The sequence below is a fragment of the Stegastes partitus genome, unplaced genomic scaffold (genome assembly GCF_000690725.1).
Source record: "Stegastes partitus isolate 25-593 unplaced genomic scaffold, Stegastes_partitus-1.0.2 Scaffold1197, whole genome shotgun sequence".
NCBI classification, from domain to species: Eukaryota; Metazoa; Chordata; class Actinopteri; family Pomacentridae; genus Stegastes; species Stegastes partitus.
The window spans coordinates 110,122-124,427 of NW_007578928.1; the positions used below are offsets into that span (position 1 = coordinate 110,122).

The following is a 14,306-nucleotide window of genomic DNA, read 5'->3' on the forward strand; positions in this document are numbered from 1 at the left end:
TACAAGGCCCAGTCAGTATATGTGGTTATAAATGAGTTAAGCATTGTATATGACAGCCTGGCATCTGAGGGAAAACACATACAAATTTGTGAATATCCTACTAATTGCTTTCCAGATTTTTCTACATCTTTCCTCTGGTCCATTTGCTACACTGGTTCCCTATTGCCACTCACTTCCAGTTAAAAGAAAACCTTTTTCAGGCCAAAAATTCAGTGATGGTAACTATTGATGTGGTCAAATCCTATAACCAAACCCAATCACATAAAATCTTGCTCCTACATGTTTGAATGGTAATGTAAGGCACTTGAACAAAAGCATCTACCAAATTATTGCAATGACATGTTCATGCTCATGTATACATAGGTCATTTACTGCTTTTTCCTGTCTTATATGATAACACAGTCTTGCTCAGAAGGAGGTAGGAAAAGGAGCATAGAAAAATAGACAAATAATATGACAGACAGCTTGAAAAAACGAAAGGAAGAAAGAAAGAGAGCAACAGTAAAATCTAAGTCTTCCTCTTATCACACATTCCCACATACAGCTGCTACTGACCAGATATCTTTCAGAGGAGACGCTGACCAAGATGAGATCATCTCCAACTCTAACCTTCTCTCCCTCTGAGCGTTGCTTTGATGCTGGATGGATGGTCCACCAACATGCTTCGCCTACACACACACACAGACACACACAGAGAGACAAGCCAACAGTAGTGCAGGTGATAAAACAAAAATGTGTCCATGAAACATAAACTTGTGTAATCATCTCAGTGTGTGTACCACTTTGGTAGCCTAGATTTGTCCTGCAGCTGTTCTGCTTGTACTGAAACTATACTGTTATTTGCATCATTTTCACAGAAGCAGGTCAAGAACAAGAACAGGGCAGACGGTGTACTTTGCAGCTGCATTGTTCTGACTTTGTTCAAAAGTGAGAGCTATAGTGGTGAAAGAGTAGATCAGGAGCCTGAGATTTTAGACAAGAATAAACTGTGTTGGACAACCTGACGGTATTGTGACATTAGTCCAAAATGTATTCAACAAACAAGGAGGAGATATTTAAAGCAAAGAGCAGCCTGAGTTACAAAACTGGAGTAATATGAAGCCATCCCACAATTCAGATCAGTGCTCATGTAGTCAGGCTAACCCAAGCTTCCATGTGATTTAGCTTAATTTGATGATCTGAATATTGCCCATGATGCTGATTTTTCTCTTCTCTCAAGCAAATTTTCCTAATACGAGCTGTGTTAATGTTGATGTTGATGCTGGCTATTATACCACACTGACAGGGTCTTATATAACCTTGCTAATATTCTTCATTCAAGCTTGTTATATTGAGTCTTTCTTCAAAATTCAGCCTGACATATTTGGATCTTTTGGGTCTGAATGTGAAATTAAAGTAGCATTACTATTTTTAGGGCAAAACATACCACCAGGCTGACCATCATGTCATGGTATTAAGTCAATATGGCTTCATCTTAAGAGGTTGCCAATTTCAAATTTAGAAGTCAAAATGCAACACTAGAATTAATTTGGGGTCATCTATGAACCAGCCCATATTTCAGTTGATTTGGAGTATATCAGATAAAGTCAGGGAAATCTAAGTACGAGGGTGGGCCTTGTATTGTTTCCCTGCAAGCTTTTGGCATTTTCTTGCAAATATTTACTTGAACGAGCAGTGGATAATGTACAGATGAAGAAGAGTATGTCTATATATGCAGAACTTTTACATTGCTTTGCAAATTAGAAAGAAAATTCCCACAGATCATGTTTCATGACTATTTTCTGGCAGGTCTTTAGATTTCACATCCTGTCTTTTTCACAGATCAAAATGGAGTGTCTCTCCAATGCCGTAAATCAATCTGACACCTACCTGTGGTGTCCTCCTGCAGTCCCACATCAAAAGCCAGTTTGTCTGTGGAAGACCGGGAGGTGGACAGGCAGCACAGGTACTAAACGGAGATGCAAAAATAAAACAATTACAGCACATTAACTATGAAACGTTTGTACAGCAAACCTTCAAATTGTTCCAGATTCTTAAACATTTAATGAGTGTAAGGGTTGTGCCATGTAAATTGAGCAATTTGAAGTTCTTTAAGACAACTGTGGAATAGCTGCATACTTCATGTGCATTTTATTTGTACTGGGTAGCGGAAGTGCGTGCGTGTGTGTGTACTTGCTTACCATTCCGCTGTAGGAGTGTCGTAGTAGGACAGCATGTCCGTACAGTAGCGTGCGATGACCCCCACCTTGGGCCGTCTGACAGACAAATGAAGATGCCAGTGAATAGTATGATACAGACAGAAATACCATCAGAACAGATGCAGGCAGGAACAAAGACACCATTATTGATCAACCTGCAAGAAAAATGCTACCTATGCTTTGATATTACCATCCTTACTTGATGTTATAATTATGATGATGCAGGGCTGTGTGATGAAACAAAAATCTGGATAATGATTCAGGCATCCACAGTTATTAAAACTTGATCAGTTAAACTACTGACACTTTGCAAGTCCTGCCCTGGTGCATCAAATCAAGCATTTCTGAGTCACTTATTTAACTATCTGACCAATCACAGGTATTATATCAGAACTAATTGATGATACTTAAGTAAAAGCAAAGTAAGGTTGTAGAAATCATTTTTTTGGCATGCTTCAATTGCGAGTAGGTGCTTATAAGCACCTTGATTTGAAGAGAATTAAAATTTATAAACTGTCCAACTGATGCCAGTTTGAAACTTTCACCATAAGTGACTCGTGTCACACAGATTTAAGCTCTGTGGTGGGATGATTCTTGCCAAAATACATGTTAGCAGCTGCAGTTAAAAATTGAGTGTTGAGTTGTTCTATTCAGGTCTTTATCAAAGAACCAGATCATTCAAAACACTTTTTTTTTTTTTAATCATTTGGACTACTCATGATTTAACATGTAGAGTTTAATGTTGATCCAAGCCATCGAAGCGTTACAGCAAAAGCTACAATTTCTATTGAATGAGACTTACTTCTGGGACTCCTAACTTCTAATTTCTAACTACATAATGCTCTGTAAAGTTGAGAGGGATGTAGATTCTTTCTACATACATCGCAACCAGACACACTTTTCACAATGTCACGTTGCTCTGTTTTTGCTTCAAAAATTACAGGTTTTTCTCTACAAACTGGCCCATTTTCAAGGAAACAGAGTGGCCACAAAAAGTACTAACCCGCCTTGAATTTTTTCCCCTTTTAACACTAAATCATATTCAATAGCAATTTTTTGTTTTTTTTGCATAAGCTTTTAGTACTCTTTGTTCTACTTCTGGCTTAAGATATTTCTTTAAAATGCCTCCTTAATGGTATCCTGTGATATTTAAAAATCTTAAGTATCTTACACTTTTACCCAGTATTGTACATGTATCCTTGTGCTGGACAGACAGATTAACAGTCCGCCAGTTTCTGCATAAACATAACCTAGAACATCAGAAGATTTTCACATAAGTCCTAAAAGTACGTAAGGAGAACCCGATTGAAGAGATGAGACAAAATGTTATATTTATGAAGCTAAATGATCCACTACTGCATATCTGTGAGTCACAAAATAATGTGAAGGATCAGCAGCTGGTTTGAAGGTGAGTAGGTGAGAGTCAGGTGTTTTCAATCATTGGCAATAATGACATATAGGTGTGAGTTGACCAATGTTCTATTGAAAGACCACAGATGATGTGGTTACTGTCCAGTCTGTGGTTTTTGTTCTGTTTCTCTTTCATGTTTCTGCTGTTTTCCTTTCCCCTGTGTTCTGTGTCAGTTAACCCTTATTGTTTTTCAGTTTGTTTTCGATTTCTTCCTCAACTCTTCTCCACCTATTCACGTCTTCGTCCCTACCACCTGATGTCCAAGTGGAAGAAGGAAGGAAGTGACACGACGAGAGAGGAGTCAGGGCAACAACAAAATGAGACATTGTTGTGGCCGGCACAGTGGTTAGCACTGTCACCTCACAGCTTGACCATCCTGGATTCAAATCTTGGTCTGGGGTCTTTCTGTGTGGCATTTGCTTGATCTCCCCCTGCAGCGTGGGTTCTCACCGGGTTCTCCGGCTTCCTTACACATTCCAAAGACATGCTGAGGTTGATTCCAAATTGTGAATTGTGAATGTGAGTGTCTGGTTGTCTGTCTCTCTATGTGGCCCTGCGATGCACTGGCAGCCTGTCCGGGTTGTACCCTGCCTTTACCCTAAGTCAGCTGGGATAGACTCCAGCCCCACCACGACCCCACAGAGGATAAAGCAGTATATAGAAAATGGATTGATGGATGGACATTTCAAAGCAACATGTAAAGAACAGGTGTGACACAGCTGCATCATCTGTCCATTGTTTTGTTACAACTTACTGCTGTACTTTATGAACACATCAACTTTTCTTCAATTCACAACAAGGCATAATGTGATGACAATGTGTCAATGTCATGCATTCGTTTCTGTTTTTTTTAATCACTTAGCTTATGAGGCTTATTTACTGTGAAGCATAAAAGAGTTGGACACCCAAAACAGTAGTATATAAATAGAGTGACATAAATTATGATTAACCCATATATATTATATACACACACATTAGTCAGTCTTGCTCCTGTCCTGTACATATTCCACTTATTCCAAAACCTTTTATGCCACAGGGTAAGCCTCTTCTCTCCTCACGCATTTATGGAATTAAGGCATTGTTCATCAGGCATGCCAAAATTGATTTCCAGTTCATGAGCAGCCGGAAGGAGTCAGAGGAGATGGGGACCCTAAAACGAGTGAAATGACAAGAGCCTTGGGTCTCCCCTTGTTCGTCTATGTTTCGACACTCTTTGTTTCCTTTTCCAAAGCATAATATTGTCTCATTAGTTTAATTGGGTTCTCTTAATTTACTTTTAGGTAGTGCAAAGCAATACAACTTTGTTTACATGACACTTTTAATACCCAAAGGCAAACAAAACCACTTTGCAGTGCATTCCACAGTGAAAAATCACAAAAAACTAAACGGTTACAACAATAAAGGCAAGCAACCCCACACAGTGCAAAAACAACAAAAAAACACTAAAACCAACTATTACTAAGCACACAGAATAAAAATAATAATAACCTAAACTGATTTCAAAAAAAATATTAAAAATGATAAACCGGCAGGTCTTTAGCTTAAATTTAAAAGTAGTCTGTACTATCACAGGTCTGAGCTCTTCTGGCAACTAGTTAAAGCTTAAGACACCTTTACCATGTTTAGTGTTGACCCAGGGAACAACCTCTAATACAGGACCAGTCAAACTAAGACGTGTGCAGGAAACTGGACCTGAACTATTCAGTGATTTATTGACGAGTGGAGTTAGGTTCTGAGCTTTTCTGGTCCTTGTTACAACTTTGGCAACAGCACTGAATGATTGATAGTTTTAACTGAAACGAAGCTATCAAATTAGGAGAAAAAGGTGGTTTTCTGTTCACCCAAAATTGTGTAGCCTTCTGTTGATTTGGAGAGATAGTAGGTGTTCCTTTGATAGGTGGGATGCTGCTAGGAAATCTGAAGGATCATTACATTGTTGATGTATTGTTGTGTGATGCTGTCTTGAGGGCTGATTACAGTCAAATGGAATCACATCAGTGGCAGCAACTGTAAGTATCTAAAAACAGCAGCTTTCTGGCACAAAAGTGAGCAAAGCAGCAGTCTAACATACATGTTGACATTGTGTAATAAGCTCAGTTGCTTGATGGAAACTGATCAGTCGTCTCCTTTTAAACACGTTGAACTGGACGTCAGTGCCAGTATGAAAACAACCCAAGCAGGAGGAGCAGGAGTAAGTGTTCAGTAAGTAGATTTATGTGGTTTGTACCTGACTGTGTCAACTTCTTGTGTCCCATCAGACTGGTATTTTAGCTCCAAAATGTATTAAAACAATTACAAAAAAAACTATTGCACATTCACTTCCACTTCTTTGATGCACACATGCTGTAACATGCATATGTGCGTCCACACTCACCCCGTCAGCCTTCTCCTCTGTGTTGGCCAGCATCTCCTGAAGGGCTCGTACTGACAGCGACTGCTCCAACACAAAAGTGCAGATGGACAGATCGGGAGGCACATTCTGGAACAAGAACAAGACTTGGATTATTGGGCGCCACTATAGCTCACCGGGTTGAGCTGGTGTCACATCTACAGGGGTTAAAGTCCCCGTTGCAACGGTCATAGGTTTGAGTCCCGCTCAGAACTCTTTGCTGCAGTTCCTTCCCCCATTCTTCTCCCCCCACTTTCTTGTCTCTTTCTCTGTCCTACCAAATAAAGCCAAGAGGCCAAAAAAATATCTTCATAAAAAAAAAAAAAAGACTTGGATATACAGATGTGTGGGTAAGGGTACATCGGTTGACTTTAAAAAATCCTTAAAGTGCCTTTTTGTAAACAGAAAGAAAGAAAGAAAAGAGAGAATCTTTAAACAATCATTTATTGATCTAGAATTATTTATTTATAATAAATCACAAAAACCAAGCACTGCAAACAGTGAAAAAATATTCCTTTGAATGTATTTGACTTTAATGTGTAATCGGTCCCACACAATCAGAATAAGGCCAAGTGACAATCAATTACTCAATTACTGTTTGTCAAAGCAAAGTATTTTATTCATCTTGGACAGTTTAAAGAATCACATTGATCCAATTTATTCTATTCTTGTAACACTAACACCAGCATATTGTATAACGTCAAAGTAAATTCATCAGCAGCCACGTATCCGATTTTTACAAGCCATCCCAACTTGATTTCCGAATGCTAACATTATTTATCTCAATTGCGTTAAATTTAAAGCAGTTTGCCTATGTCTCTGGTACGCTGGTTAGATGTGTGAATCTGACCTGGTTGTTAAAGTTATCGGTATCCAAATGTAGACATCATGCAATGTTGGTTGGCAAAAACAAACTCATACATGAGAAAACGGGATTGGCATGGAGAAATAAAGGAAAGAGTCAGCCCTTTTTGTTTTTTTAGTGTATTCCATCCCAGCAATGCATGTAAACGATCTACTAACAACAGTGGATTAAAGCACATATGCAACATACAAATAACACAAGTGGATTCCCAACAAAAGTAATGTGAATTCTGTTTAAAGCTTTTTTTAATGTTGTTTTTATAGTTCACTCGGAGCATCCAGAAAAAAAAGCTACAAAACCCTTTTAGACTGTTTTTTTTTTCTTTATGATGGATGAATCAAAGTTTAAATTGCACTATACTCCACACAGGACTTTTCTTCACATATTACACTTATTGTACATTTTGCATTTCATATTTTCTTATTGCTTGTTTTTGCCCATTTATCGGTATGTATGGTGGTGGTAACTCTATCTTGTGCTGTAACAACCAAATTTCCCCTTGGGGATTAATAAAGCATTTCTATCTATCTATAAATAACTTATATCTTAATAACTGGCAGTGCAATCTCTCTGACTCTTTCACTGAAAGAACCTGTTCTTGAGAGCAAGTGCTTTGTTAGAAAGTTTCCCTCCATCCAGTTCCATGAAAATCTTTTGGAATACCTCAAAGGTGTGTCAGAGGTCAGCTGGGCAGCTGAGGTTCAGGGCATATACCAACCCCAACAGCACAGCAACAGCTAATGCTACATCATCCAGATCTTGCAACACCTTAATGCCTTCAAAGACAATTCCAATGTCCTGTGGTTCATCACATGAAGCATGTTGTTTCAGAACACAGATCCCAACAGTGGTGTCTTCAGTAGCCTCGTTGAAGGAATCCTTACCCATGCCCTGTAAAAAATGCATAAAGGAAGGTAAATAAAAGAATGCAAATAAAACCTGTTAACCAAGAATCATCACAAAAAAGAACATGAAAATGGGCAGGTGTGGCAGCAGCGCAGATCAAGACAAGATCAAGTGAAAATTAGAATAACTAGAAAAAAATGATAAAGACAAGGACAATTAACTATAGTAAAACAGTAATCACCAAATGGGTTTTTTTAGTTGATGTTTAAACCACATGAACTCAGTTGTGGCCACCGTATTGCCACACAAACTTTGATCATCATGTTGGCAGCTGACATTGTTTAATCATCTTACAGTGGCTTTAGTCACGATATGTGGTGCTGTTTAAAAGACAAAATGCCAAAGTTGTCAGTGTGTCTGCCATCTACCAAGTACTTAAAGGAAAGAACAGACGTGACAAAATGACACATGAAACAAAAATTAGATCAACTGTGTGTTAAAAAAAAAGGATTGTCATAAAACTTGAGCTGTGGCCAGGACACCAACAAAAAGAATGCCAACAGAACAGTGAGTGTGTGAAGGTCTATAACTGGGATTAATTTAACTGATTTATCTTCTTCTTGTTTAAATAACATTTTCTTTCCAAATGATCAACGATATAGCAAAACAAATATATTATATTGATACCAATGACAGCCACCTTGTCTGAAGTCATTTTTCATATGTTAAGTTACTTTAACTGGCGACTAACAAACATTGTTGTGATGTTCTTATTGTATGAAAGAGTAAACACAAGCAAAACATATATTGACCAAAGAATAATTTCAGTTCAAGGGACTGAACAGGAAAACAAGAGAAAAGTGGAAAGTGTGGCAAAAAGTAAGCACTAATTGATACACATACCACGTAATCCTACATGAGGTTTTCTGGATTTTAACTCATGTCGATACAGAACCTCTTGAAAAAGAGGCACTCTTTTCCAACATCCACATAATCACACTGCCAGTCACTGTTGTAAACTGTCAATGGGAACATTCTTACTCTGAGAATATAACACCAGGGTTCCTATGATGACAAAAAGCCTTGATGTGAGTTCCAAATTGCGCCAGAAGGAAATTGACATGAAAAAGACAGAATGAGAGAGGAAACAAATGGAAATAAAATAAGGATTAAAAAAAGAGTTTCGACCTGTTTTTTTTTTTTTGTTTGTTTGTATGTTTTTTAAAGATAAAAAAGGTTAAAACAGAGAAAAACATGGACAAATAGTGGAAGAAGAAAGCTGGCTCAGGCCTTGTTGGCCTTCCCTTGATGACTTCTTGCCAATAAATTATCTGGTAACTAAAACACTACCAGGGCTGCACGGTGGCTCAGTAATTAGCATTGTCACCTCACAGCCAGAACATCCCTGGTTCACATCCCAGTTAGGACACCCGGGATCTTTCTGTGTGGAGTTTGCATGTTCTCCCTGTGCAGCATGGGTTCTCGCCAGGTTCTCCGGCCTAATCTCAAAGTCCAAAAACATGTTGAGGTTAATTGGTGATTCTAAATTGTCCATAGGTCCATAGCCCTGTGATAGACTGGTGACCTGTCCAGGGTGTCCCCTGCCTTCACCTTGTGTCAGCTGGGATAGGCTCCAGTACCCGGTGACCCCAGTGAGGATTAAGCGGTATATAGAAAATAGATGGATGGATAAAACACTACCATTTTCTATACCAGGGTTCGGCAACCTTAAACATTCAAAGAGCCATTTGGACCCATTTCCCACGTAACAGAAAACACTGACAGCCACAAAACCCTTTTGACATCTAAAATGAAGATAACACTGCATGTATTGTTTTTACCTTTATGCTATGTATAAAAAACTATAGTGTTGCATTTATGAAGTCAAACTGCTACAGAGGAAACAAAATGTCATTTCTGCATGCAACAAAAACATTTTGAACTCTGAAAAAACAAAGATGCTGGTTTGAAGGTTACTTTCTAATAAAATACTCAGCGTCTATTTGAGTCCTCCTCGTATTTATGAAATAAAAACCCAAATTTAAATCATCCACCTGCAGCAGCAGTCTGGTTGGCCTGCTGACTGCAGCTGGGATGGCTGACCACACTCCTGACTGCCTGTGAGCACTTTGGGACGGCGAGGAGCTCACGGCAGCACCGCTGCTCGCTGAGGACAGTAACTGCAGAACGATACGTGTTTTCACGTCAGAGTCTCCAAAACACCAGAAAGAGATTTGTCGCTAGTCGCTTTTGACAAAAAAAAGTCACCAAGAGGATTTGCAAAGTTGCCAGATTTAGCGAGAAAGTCACAAAGTTGGCAACACTGTGCGTGCCGGCAGGTGTCACACATCGGCGGTTGTGATACAAATTTTGAGTGACAAAAAATTAACATGTTTTATTTTATTGTTATAAGATCACCATAATCTTCAAATTAAGAATTAGATTTTAAAAACTAACGAACTAAAAGGAAATACATTTAAATTAAATACTCATTATTTATTTTCCAAAGCCACAGCAGAGGTTTAAAAGAGCCACATGCGGCTCCAGACCCGCGGGTTGCCGACCCCTGCTCTATACCATTCCACAATTGTAAAATAAATAAATAAATAAATAAATTGCAATATAGTGAAAAAAATAAAAATAAAAAAAGACAATGACAATGGGGGCTGCAAGGTGGCGCAGTTGGTAGCACTGTTGCCTCGCAGCAAGAAGGCAACAGCAGTGAAGCAGTGACGGGGCACTGGGATCTTTCTGTGTGGAGTTTGCATGTTCTCCCCGTGCAGCGTGGGTTCTCTCCAGGTTCTCCGGCTTCCTCCCACAAGGTCCAAAAACATGTTGAGGTTAATTGGTGATTCTAAATTGTCTGTAGGTGTGAATGTGCTTGGTTGTCTGTCTCTAAGTGTGGCCCTGTGATAGACTGGTGACCTGTCCAGGGTGTCCCCTGCCTTCACCCTAAGTCAGCTGGGATAGACTCCAGCCCCCCTGCGACCCTAGTGAGGATTAAGAGGTGTATAGATGATGGATGGATGGATGGACAATGACAATGGAGGTCCAGCTGAGACAGGAAATAGGGCTGAAGTGGGACAGTGGGGATTCTCTTAAACTCAGCACTGATCTGGAAATAGGTAATAAGCACAAAGAAATCAGAGTAAAATGATAAGCATCAGGGAGAAAGCCAACATCACACATACAACAGACTAGAACAGACCAGGGGGTACATAAAGCACTGACAATATATATATATATATATATATATATAAAATCACAGAGCTGCATGCACTCCGAGGGGGTGGAAGTGGGCAGGACGCACATTTAGCAGCAAAATTCAAAATGATAGCTTTCACAACAGCAGAAAAGTAATGAAGTATGGCAGAACTTACCATTACAGAACCTTTGAGTGTGTTTGCTATGCAAACAGGTTAATGGAAAATATTTATCATCAGTGACATGAACTGCAGATGGCCTGAATTAATTAGAAGAGGGTGAATAAATGACAAAAGCACAAAGCAAAAATGCCAGAGGCCTCTTAAAGCATTTCCTGTAATGCAGCACAATGGAGAGCTGTAGCTGATACTCAGTCCAGTTTGTCTCTGATTTTAACACAAGTTTAACCAATGTATGGACAGCATTTTTCAATGTGCTTATGTGAGGAGAGAGCCGACAAATAAGCTGGTAAACACAACGGTTGTATTATGTGATAAAGTGTCGCGACTTGCAACAGCTGAACTTGGCCCTCGACAGGTCATTCGTCCAGGTCTTGGTTTATTTGCCCCGCGTTAGTTTATGCACGCACGCCAATACTCCGGTGTATTACCGACACTTGCCTTTACCGACCAACACTCTGACTCCCTCACATACCACTGTAAACAGACCCAACCGTGAGACTTACACGGTCCGGAAATATCGGAGAAATTCCCTGGACACCGGCTGTGAGTAAACATAAACACCATCGTAAACAACGACAAACGCGATTATTGAGGCTCAAGTTAAGCTAGCTAGCTAGTGTCTGCGTTAGCTAGCGAAACTAGCTAAAACGTAGCTTATAGGTTTTTGTATGTACCAATACAAACAAGTCAACAGACTGTTGTAATTATCACATTTACATTCTGTTCAAACAGCAGCCTAGAAGTCTACACGAACACAAATAATAATAAATTTGATTACCTTACTTTTTCCGGCTGCGGCTCCAAACACTTTTCCCGGTCTGACCAATGCTTTTACGTCTTCTTCTTCTTCTTCTTCTTCTTTTATGACGGTCGCTCCTTATTGGTGCATCACCTCCACTCTTTTCTTTAAACTGACCAATGACACTTTTCCTCACACATTCCATTCCTAGTGGTAGCCAGAAATACTTTAAACCTACTTGATTAAATATTGTTCAGAGGAGGAACATGAAAGAATAAAAAACGAACCCAGCTACAAAGGTGATTTTCAGACCCTTTAAAAAAAAAAAAGTTTTTTGTTTTTCCCCATAATCCCACACCTTTTAAAAAGAATTAAAATCCCCAGTTTTGACACAATTCTCACATTTCAACAATGCCGGTGCTCTAACTGGACTCCTTAAGTAATAAAGGATCACAGCCCCTGGTGGGGACCCTATCTTTTGATTTTCTGCTTAGATAAACTGCCTCTTTTGAAAATTCAGCAGTCATCTTTCTTCGTTTTTTTTTTTGTTTTGTTTTGTTTTTTTAAATAAGGCCAACCACATATGAATATCTGTTCAGTAAATTGCTCTCTGAAAGATGTCAAACACGTACTAAGTGCTTTAAATGATCAAAACAGTCTTGGATACTGTACAAAACAATGAAATATGGTCTCTCTTACGAAACAAAAAGGATACTTCTCTGCAACTTTTGGATTTATCAGTGACACAACAAATGTATTCACTGTTACAATACAGTGCCAATTGTTTTGGTTAATGATGGTCTGGAAAGCAAGACCCACACAGGTTTATTATTACACTGGGCTTTACGATGGTTTCTTAAAATGTGTCTGTTCCATCTCAAAATTTTTCCCTTTTCAAGGCCTTGACACAACCCTGATAGTACCACTTGCCTCCATGGAAAATGTTGCAGTTAAATGAAATGTTTGTGCAACCTGTAACCTAAAAGCTACCTTCCTTCTGGCCAGATAAACTAAACCCTGTGAAATTATATGCCAAAGTGTCAGTGATCCCTTATGCCCTACATGGGAAATTTAAACCCCTTATGTTTATCTACTCTTCGACTGGATGTGTTTCTTGGAATTGTCTGCGACGTTCAGTTGTTCATGTGACATAAAAGAGTATATAAAAGCAGGACTATACCTTGGAATTGGAGATGGACTCAAGGAAGCACAGTCTGTTTCCGAAGCCTTCAGCAGCCAGACAGAGTTTCTGTTGCTCTTTGTGGATTGTAGCTGAGCACTGTAGGACCACCTCGTCATCCTAAACACACACACAAAATGCATAAATCAACATATTCATTAACTCAGAGTTGCACAACAATTTTTATGTTGCTCACTGTCAGCAGCAGCTTTGAACACTACAACACTAACACAGGCAGTCCTACACAGTTTAACCTGCTGCAGCTATAGCACCTCATCTTATCACTGTGAAGGGTGGTCAAAACACATTCATACATATACCCTATCATTTCACCATCAGTGCGCATATTTATGCATTTCTCTAATTTTCCAAATTAAGTGTATGTATTGCAAAAAATAGTGCCATTAGTGGGGAAATTGACAAAATGCCTTGACTCTGTACACTAACAAATCATACCAAAAGAAAATAATTCAATCTAGGTTGCTGTGCATTCAACTTCTCAAGATTCACTCATTTTGGAAGCATGAAAAAATAATGGCAACAGTAATAAAACATACCATGAAAAAGTTATGCGCATACACACACATAAATTACATCTGTGAAAGTGTGTCATGGTTATATATGTATACACACATTGACCACTATACTAGATACCAACATCACTCAGTACAATAGCCATAACATCTATTTGCAGAAGAAGTGTATAACGTTTACACTGTCAGAAATGTGAAATTTCAATTAAAAGTTTTATAACCGTTGTTGTATTATTGAGGTCATGGTTAAAGGAGGTTTTTTATTTGATTACTGCACATTGCATTTTTAGTCCTAAAATGTAGCATGTTGGACACACATCTGAATATGATGTGGTCCTGCACAACACCAGCACTAACTATGTGCACAATGCTAAAACATTGAGCCTCTATGTGAGCATAAAAAATAGGTTTATGGATATGGTAATAGTAAATTTTACAACCGTGTTATTGGATTTCAAGACACTATATGGGTTTAACTAATAAAATGGCCACTGAGTGTATGTGGACACCCACCAATCCATCATCTATACCTGCCTTATCTTGTAAAAGGTTGCAGGGGGCTATAGACTATCCCAGCTGACACTGGGCAAGAAGAAGGTTACTGCTTGGACATCACACGACTGTGTAAGTTTCATGTAGCTCATTTAGGTGTTACTGTTTTTCTAGCAGTTTTAGATGTATAGCATGTTACTGATGCTATGCTTTCACATTTTATGTTGTTTGAGGAAAAGCAAAAGATAAGAATTTTCCTAGACAATT

At 38.9% G+C, this 14,306-nt stretch overlaps 1 protein-coding gene across 1 annotated transcript in view; it reads right to left on the reverse strand.

The window, feature by feature from the left end:
* The window catches only part of ryr2a (ryanodine receptor 2a (cardiac)), a 173,064-nt gene that overhangs the window by 104,528 nt on the left and 54,230 nt on the right, over positions 1–14,306 (reverse strand). The window contains 5 exon segments of the mRNA XM_008297199.1: positions 556–668; positions 1,870–1,948; positions 2,181–2,255; positions 5,984–6,088; positions 13,015–13,134. Of these exon segments, the coding sequence (XP_008295421.1) occupies positions 556–668; positions 1,870–1,948; positions 2,181–2,255; positions 5,984–6,088; positions 13,015–13,134 (492 nt within the window).